The 8,997-nt window shown below is 47.3% G+C and overlaps 1 protein-coding gene across 1 annotated transcript in view; it reads left to right on the top strand.

The window, feature by feature from the left end:
- LOC125724951 (NACHT, LRR and PYD domains-containing protein 12-like) overlaps positions 1–8,997 on the top strand; it is a 195,503-nt gene that overhangs the window by 115,225 nt on the left and 71,281 nt on the right. The window contains exons 13-19 of the mRNA XM_049001442.1: positions 4,104–4,322; positions 4,458–4,502; positions 4,548–4,637; positions 4,683–4,727; positions 4,773–4,817; positions 5,377–5,550; positions 5,997–6,170. Coding sequence (XP_048857399.1) covers positions 4,104–4,322; positions 4,458–4,502; positions 4,548–4,637; positions 4,683–4,727; positions 4,773–4,817; positions 5,377–5,550; positions 5,997–6,170 — 792 coding nt within the window. The remainder of the gene's footprint in view (positions 1–4,103; positions 4,323–4,457; positions 4,503–4,547; positions 4,638–4,682; positions 4,728–4,772; positions 4,818–5,376; positions 5,551–5,996; positions 6,171–8,997) is intronic.

Here is an 8,997-nt window from a genome sequence, read left to right as displayed (position 1 = left end):
TATCCAGCCAGGAAGTTATAAAGGTGTTAGTGTTTCCACTTCCTGAAAGGAGAGCATCTTCCGAAGCTTGGCGAGGTTCCGTACATGATAGAACACAGCTTTAGTGATGCTTTTTATGTGAGCATCGAAACATAAATCTGAATCAACCAGAAGACCAAGATCTCTGACCACTGTGTCAGGTTGGGTAGGAAGACCACCAAGGTTGAGGTTGTCAAGCTTATTTCGAGCCGCCTTCGGACCAGTTAACAGTACTTCTGTTTTTCAGTCTTTAACATAAAGAAATTATTTCCCATCCAACACCGGATATTTAGTCGACAGTCTTCTAACCGAGAGCTGTGATGCATCATCCGGCTTAACAGATATATATAACTGTGTATCATCAGCAAAACAATGAAACCCAGCACCATGATTTCTGATAATGTAACCAATATATAACATTTTTATATCTCCACCAATATGTTTTGAAATTAATTAGATTTTAATTAATTATTATTTAATGATGTTTATTAACTAATTTTTCTGACGAATGGTTGGTTCCTCCAAACTCAATTGCGAATCCCCGTCATTCGGTCAATGTGAGACTTGGATGTGATTCACGAGTTACCAGTATCGCTTAGTAACCTGGGTTAGAAGGCTCGTCCAGCTAGCTGCGTCACCAGGTAATGTAAATGATCGGTAGCGTAGCTCTCCTCACGGCCGATAAGAGAGAGTCTTGCGATATTTCAGGCGAGTTTGAGGTTTCAGAGCTTAGTAGCCAGATCGCACAGAGGCAGGGACTATTGTGAGCACTCAATGAACGGAGGCTGAAGTGGTGTAAAAGACATGCATTTATTCCTAACTAACACTACAGCTAACATAAGACAGACATTACACTTCACATAAACAACAAACATAAAATAACAGAATAGAACCAAACAGAATGTAACATGAAAATGCAGTGACCAGATTTAAAATGGGTAACCTTAAAAGGGAAATACTGTTCTGCAAAGCAAGCACAGTTTGTGGAAACACGACCCTAAAGTCATAAAGCAGGTTAACAGAACTGCTTAGGTTGTTAGAATGAAAGGAAGCTGGTTTACTTGTTTGCAGAGTGGAGGGGGTCTTGGCAGTAGGTTGCAGAGGTGATGAGCTGAGGGAATGGTAGCACCCAAGAATGTGCGGCGTTTGGAGCGGTTGTTGGAGTGGAGCCCCTTGAATTCTCTCTCCTTGTGAAGCTTTAAGGTGAAAGGCTCTGTCTTGGTTGCAGTTCTCTGTTGGGTAGCAGGCCTTCACCGGCAGGCTTCAGGAGGGCTTCTCTTCTCCTCCCTCTGCGGGGCTGATGTTCTCCTCTGCTCCTCTCTCTTCTTCCCCCTGCACTCTTCTGAGGTGCCATGTTTTATGGTCTAAAGTTCATGAATAGGGATGACCTGGAATTCGACATCTGAACCAATGGCTGATCATCTAGTTGGTGGGCTTTCGGAGGGGTGTCTGTGACAGTCCTTTTGGTATTCATGACTAGACCGGTACCACTTTACCGATGATTTTCATTAAACTGGTGTAACTTTAATCTTGCAACTTTCGTTAAACTGGTGTAACTACATACAGTTTCATGGTAACCACTGACCAGATTTGGAATCAGGAGTGATTTTCCATCAGTTTGACACCAAACATGCCATACCAGCCTGTCTGGTCACACCTCATACCATCTGTATTAATTAATTAACAATTTCTGATATTATGTATGTTAATAAATCCCATCCATATACATTATTGCTGTTTGACGTTGCACATCAACAGAGGTTGCTACTTTGGATCACTTGTATGGACATTACATTACATATTCACATTTAAATAGCATATCTTACCCTTAGACAGGCATGGCTGTTAGTTTGAGGCAATAACAATTTAAATTGCACATCTGGGAACAACTTGTGAGACTTGTGAGTTTAATGTTGAAGAATTCGGTGTTAGACTAGACAGAGATTCAAATAGGAATTTAGGATTAATTTTCTTCTCTTCCATGAGTCTGGAGAGGTACACAGACCTCACAGTCTGTACTTAGAGAGGCTCCTTCCAGGTAGATCTGAAAACTTCTAGTTTAGTTGAGCCCCATTTGCGCTCTAGCTTGCGTGAAGCCTGTTTAAGTTACGCGTATAATCAGAGCACCAGGGGGCAGGTTTCTTATCTCTATGCTTCATCTTCTTAAGTGGAGCTACAAGATCTAGGTGCTGCGAAGCGATTTCTCCATGTGCACAGTTACCCGTTCAAGTTCATTTTCACACGGGGCTTCAGATGTAAGGCTGAAGGACTGTGGAAGTTGGTTGAGAAACACTGTTGTAGTGGATGAGGCAATGGAACGTCTGATACTGTACTTTGGACCTGGAGCCGAAGGGAGGCTATACTGTATATCAAACGTTAACAAGTAATGATTTGAAAGCAGACAATTTTGAGGTAAGGGACCAGACGGTCTATACACAATAACAATGATGATTGGAGGTTAGGGACCAGACGGTCTATACACAATAACAATGATGATTGGAGGTTAGGGACCAGACGGTCTATACACAATAACAATGGTGATTGGAGGTTAGGGACCAGACGGTCTATACACAATAACAATGGTGATTGGAGGTTAGGGACCAGACGGTCTATACACAATAACAATGGTGATTGGAGGTTAGGGACCAGACGGTCTATACACAATAACAATGGTGATTGGAGGTTAGGGACCAGGCGGTCTATACACATTAACAATGGTGATTGGAGGTTAGGGACCAGACGGTCTATACACAATAACAATGGTGATTGGAGGTTAGGGACCAGACGGTCTATACACAATAACAATGGTGATTGGAGGTTAGGGACCAGACGGTCTATACACAATAACAATGGTGATTGGAGGTTAGGGACCAGGCGGTCTATACACATTAACAATGGTGATTGGAGGTTAGGGACCAGGCGGTCTATACACAATAACAATGGTGATTGGAGGTTAGGGACCAGATGGTCTATACACAATAACAATGGTGATTGGAGGTTAGGGACCAGGTGGTCTATACACAATAACAATGGTGATTGGAGGTGAAGAACTACAAAGAGATGATCCGGCAAGACTAAGAAGAAGAATTTCAAATTTTTGCAATTTTGCAAACTTTGCTCAGACACTCCTAGTTCAGACTGAAATATGGCAGCAGCACCAGCACCTTTGCACCAGAAATGATAGATGAGAGAGAGAGAGAGAGAGAGAGAGAGAGAGTTTGGAAGCTCAAAATTCCCACCAGAAAGCTGCACTTGAATGGCTAAAGATAGAAGTTGGTGATGTGACAATACTGAACTTACAAGAATGGCGAACGCATGGTTACTGCAAGGGACAATGCTTGTGAAATTCTCCACAATGTTTCTTTTTAACTGCTTCAGAATCTTAGGCTAGAAGGCTGAACTGAAAGCAAATCATGAATCCTTCTGTTATCTTGCTTTGTATGTAGCCTAAGCGCGTTTCCCCAGCAAAGACGATAATCGCCGGTTAGTCACGGTCAGATCTCGCCACCGGGATACTTGTCTGATTACGCTCATTATCGATAATATCATCATATCACCCAGACGTAATTGGTGATTTGACATGTTCCCAGGTATAACAATACAGGGAGAAAAAGGATTTTACTCATGGGATCAGGAATCCAAGTGCCAGTTGCTGCTGCATTAGCTGCTGGGAATGTTCACATCTCCTCCTTTCAGTGATACGTGTCGAGTGTAGGGACACCTGGCAGAAAGATGGCTAAGGACTGCACTGGAAGCACTGGTCTGACTGTTAATGGGAGGGTTCACGTCCATCTTACTGTTGATGTGTTCCTATATATTCCTGTATATTCTGTGATTTTTGGCTGTAGCTTCTACTAAATGTTTTACCTCTAGTTTTGAGCAAAGATGCACTGACTCACAATTAGTGGTCACATGACTGCAGCAGATTGTCAGGACACACAGAACACTCTGCAGACTATAATTCATTTTGAAGTGTAAACTCTGCTACTAATTATACTGAAAACAAATACTTATAGTAATGCTTTGTATTTTACTAATGTGTAGGATGTGTATGTGTCTGTGTCTTAAAGTGTTTTCTATTTCAGGCTGAACAACTGTGATCTAATAGATAAACAGTGTGAAGTGCTGTCTTCAGCTCTAAGATCAAACTCTTCCACCCTGAGAGAGCTGGACCTGAGTGACAATAACCTGAAGGATTCAGGAGTGAAGCTGCTCTCTGCTGCACTGGGGGATTTACACTGTAAACTGGAGATACTGAGGTCAGTATTACTGGGTATTCTACACTGTAAACTGGAGATATTGAGGTCAGTATTACTGGGTATTCTACACTGTAAACTGGAGATACTGAGGCCAGTATTACTGGGTATTCCACACTGTACGCTGGAGATACTGAGGTCAGTATTACTGGGTATTCCACACTGTACGTTGGAAATACTGAGGTCAGTATTACTGGGTATTCCACACTGTAAACTAGAGATACTGAGGTCAGTATTACTGGGTATTCCACACTGTACGTTGGAAATACTGAGGTCAGTATTACTGGGTATTCCACACTGTAAACTGGAGATACTGAGGCCAGTATTACTGGGTATTCCACACTGTACGCTGGAGATACTGAGGTCAGTATTACTGGGTATTCCACACTGTACGTTGGAAATACTGAGGTCAGTATTACTGGGTATTCCACACTGTAAACTGGAGATACTGAGGTCAGTATTACTGGGTATTCCACACTGTACGTTGGAAATACTGAGGTCAGTATTACTGGGTATTCCACACTGTAAACTGGAGATACTGAGGTCAGTATTACTGGGTATTCCACACTGTACGTTGGAAATACTGAGGTCAGTATTACTGGGTATTCCACACTGTAAACTGGGGATACTGAGGTCAATATTGCTGGGTATTTCACACTGTAAGCTGAAGAAACAGAGGCCAGTATTGCTGGGTATTCCACACTGTAAGCTGAAGATACTGAGGCCAGTATTGCTGGGTATTCCACACCGCAAACTGGAGGTACTGAGGTCAGTATTGCTGGGTATTCCACACCGCAAACTGGAGGTACTGAGGTCAGTATTACTGGATATTCCACCCTGTAAATTGGAGATACTGAGGTCAGTATTACTGGGTATTTCACACTGTAAACTGGGGATACTGAGGTCAGTATTGCTGGGTATTTCACACTGTAAACTGGAGATACTGAGCAATTAGCTAAGGGAAAGGGAGGAGGGGGCCTGCCTTGTCTTAGACACTAAACTGTAATTCTTGAAATATTTATTAGAGCATCACATTTATTTAATAATTGTAATGGTGAGGTGATATTATTTATTGGGGATTTTTTTGTCTGTCTCTCTGCAGGCTGTCAGGCTGTAGAGTCACAGAAGAAGGCTGTTCTTCCCTGGCTTCAGCTCTGAGGTTAAACCCCTCACACCTGAGAGAGCTGGATCTGAGCTGCAATCACCCAGGAGACTCAAAAGTGAAGCTGCTCTCTGCTGTACTGGAGGATCCCAGCTGTAAACTGGAGAAGCTGCAGTGAGTTCAGAATATGCATTTTACACAAAAGTAACTGGACACCAAGAAAACCCACAATGCCTTTCAGCAGTTACATAATAAACAAACACAAACAGCTTCTGTTTTCTTCTCCTACGTCCTTATATCCCACAATCTTATCAGCCCTCGATCCATGTTAGAAATAATTAAGCAGTGAAGCAGGAAACATCCATTCAACCATATAATCCATGTAAAACATTTGCGTTGTTCAGCAAAGTTAACGGCACTGTTACAGTTAAACATGCTTACTTAAACGTGTTATGGACAAAAAATAAAGGACACCAAACAGAATCAAGATGATTGTTAGAATGATTTTTAGTAATTTAATTGTTTTCTGAAAATCCATTATGTCATGGCCCCTATTGTCCTTATTTGAATACAGGGCTGCAGTGTAACAAGTGGATTTAAAAGTGTTAAATTTTTTTAAGGGTGAACCTGTGTGAACTCACAGAGAAATGCTGTGAGGCACTGGCTTCAGCTCTCAGATCAAACTCCTCACCCCTGAGAGAGCTGGACTTGAGTGACAATGACCTGCAGGACTCAGGAGTGAAGCTGCTCTCTGCTGGACTGGGGGATTTACACTGCAAACTGGAGATACTGAGGTCAGTCTTACTGGGTATTCCACACTGTAAACTGTGGGTACTGAGGTGAGTATTACTGGGTATTTCACACTGTACGCTGAAGATACTGAGGTCAGTCTTACTGGGTATTCCACACTGTAAACTGTGGGTAGTGAGGTGAGTATTACTGAGTATTTCACACTATACGCTGGAGATACTAAGGTAGAAAATAACTAATGATTTCAAAATAATGCAGGAGTATCTAAGTCTACAGGTTGACTCAAAAAATAACATTAGACTCGCTAAGTGGAATGTTGAAAGGAAGATTGCACTGGAGGCTAAGGACGACATTAAAAGTTTCTTCCAATATTTTAACTCCAAAAGAGCTCTAATAGCTGAAATCACTCATCTGCAGGATAGTAAGGGCCTTGTAATTGAAAATGAAGATTGATATAGTAAACGAGTCTAATGATTATTTTACACGGGTGTTCACATTAGAGGACATGATTAACTTACCACCATTTAGTACAAATACAGTGTCGTATATAAACAATATACAGTCCCTCCACAATTATTGGCAGCCCTTGTAATAGGTACTTCGAAATCCTGCATTGGTCGCTCGCTGTACTATTCTGTGTGATGACGTCATAATTTTTTCAGCGGCGGCTACGGGTTGGGTGCGAAAATGCGGTTTTCGCGGCTAGCTCTGCATTCAACTTATGAGATATCCGCCGTTTTGAATAATTTATTTATCCTTGATTTTCTTATTTTTTACCAGATCAAAATCGGTTCAGTTTTCGCGGAGCAACAACAATTTTAAAACAAGAAAACAAACTTTCACGCACTAAATAAAAATCGAAAGAATCATGGGGCATTGATTATTTGTGTAGAGGCATATTTATTGGACCCTAAATGTGAAAATTGCCAAATATGATGACGATTTGTCACGGGACGCGGTCGGGCGAAGCGGGCAGAGCGGCGATCGTGTGGGTAGGCAGGTAAGAAGCAGGCAGGCAAGCGGAATACGGGGAAAACGGGGTTTAATGGAGGAAAACGAGGTGCAGGGAACACCAGACGCTGACTGACATCAGGTAACATCAATGACGGAAAAAGGACTCGGGTAAGACACGGACTGAAATACACAGGACTGATTGAAAATAAGCAGACACAGCTGGGTACAATCCGGGAAACACACGTGGGTAAGCAGGGGGCGTGGCACACAGGAGGAGCCGACGAGCAGGGCATGACAGAACCCCCCCCCAAAGGCGCGCTTCACCGGGCGCGCCAGGGAGGAGGCGACAGACGGGACACGGGAACCGGGACCTGGAGCAAAAAAAACAGAACCATCAACGAGAGACGGGAAACAGGACCGAGGCACAAAACAGGGCAAGCGACTGGACGTGAGACAGGAGCTGACACAGGACAGGGAAGGCAGAGAGACAGATCAGGAAGGGAGACACAGCGGGAACAGGAGGATCAAAAGGACCAGGAGTGAACGAAGGGAACAGAGGAGGACGAGGAGCAGAGACGGGAGGAACAAAGCGAGGGGGAGCAGAGACAGGCGGGACCAAGAAAGGGGAAGCAAACGAAGGAGGGACCAGGGCAGGAGAGAAGGCGGGGGAACAAAGGGGAACCCGTGGGAGCCCCAGCGGGCGACGGGGGGCGACCGGAGGGGCCGCAGGCGGCCGGGAGGCCGGAACCGGAGGGGACCGTGAAGGGGCTGAGGAGACAGGGCGAGGGACCCGCGGAGGGGCCAGGGAGGGAGCAGGAGGGAGCACCGGGGAAGGGGACGAGGGAGCTGGAAGGGGCCAGGGCGAAGGCAAGGCGAGGGGGGGAGCCGCCGTAGGCGGCGACGTCCTCCGACGGGCCGAAGGTGGGGGCCCCGCAGGCGACCGAGGAGCCGCCGTCGGGGAGCCCGCCGGCAACCGACCCGGCACCGGAGGGGGGAGCGAGGCAGGGCGACGAGGCACCGGAGGGGGACCCGCAGGCGCCAACCGAGCCCCAGCGCAGGCGAGGCAGGGCGAGCCAGGGGGCAGGGGGGGCGGGAACCCAGCCCTGCGTCTGTGTCCCCTCCCTTTACGGGACACAGACATGATGACCCCAGGTCGGGGTCGAGTTCGCCGGGGCGAGGGAGAAAGAGGCACAAGTGTGATCCCCGAGGGGTCCCATTCCAGCTCCTCCACCTCCGAAGAGGGAGGAGCCATGATGGAGTCCTCCGGGACCACCTCGGGGACTAAGGCGACAAGAACTGGGGCACGGTCAGGGACTGGAACAGGGTCAGCAGGCTGTGGGGGAGCGCGGTCAGGACTTGGAGCGCGGTCAGGACTTGGAGCTAAAGTCTGGGGGGGCGCCTGCCCGGGAGCTGCAGGTGGCTGCAGTGAGGGCGCCGGCCCGGGAGCTGCTGGTGGCTGCTGTGGGGGCGCCGGCCCGGGAGCTGCAGGTGGCTGCAGTGGGGGCGCCGGCCCGGGAGCTGCAGCAGGCGAAGGGGGCTGCGCAGGCAGCGAAGGCGGCTGCGCAGGCAGCGCCGGCCGCACGGGAGCGGGGTCCGCAGACAGAGGCGGCAGCTAAGGCGGCTGCGCAGGCAGCGCCGGCCGCACGGGAAAAGGGTCCGCCAGCAGTAACGGAGGGAGGTCCTCAGTTCTGGCGATCGCTGGTCCCCTCCGTCTCCCTCGCTGGCGCCTGGCGGTGGCGGGAGGCAGCGCGACGTCCGTGAAAACGGACGGCGGAAGAAAGGCTTCCGGCTCCGGGTAAGGGTAGAGGAAGGGCTCCTCGTCCTCGTCCTCACTGGAGAGCCAGTACTTCCACGCGGGATCGGGGTCGCGTGTGGTCGGCCCCCGGGCTGGAGGTAGGGCGGGTACCTCCCTCTCGT

The sequence above is a fragment of the Brienomyrus brachyistius genome, unplaced genomic scaffold, assembly GCF_023856365.1.
Source record: "Brienomyrus brachyistius isolate T26 unplaced genomic scaffold, BBRACH_0.4 scaffold58, whole genome shotgun sequence".
Taxonomy (NCBI): Eukaryota; Metazoa; Chordata; class Actinopteri; order Osteoglossiformes; family Mormyridae; genus Brienomyrus; species Brienomyrus brachyistius.
This window is presented reverse-complemented; position numbering and strand designations above follow the sequence as displayed.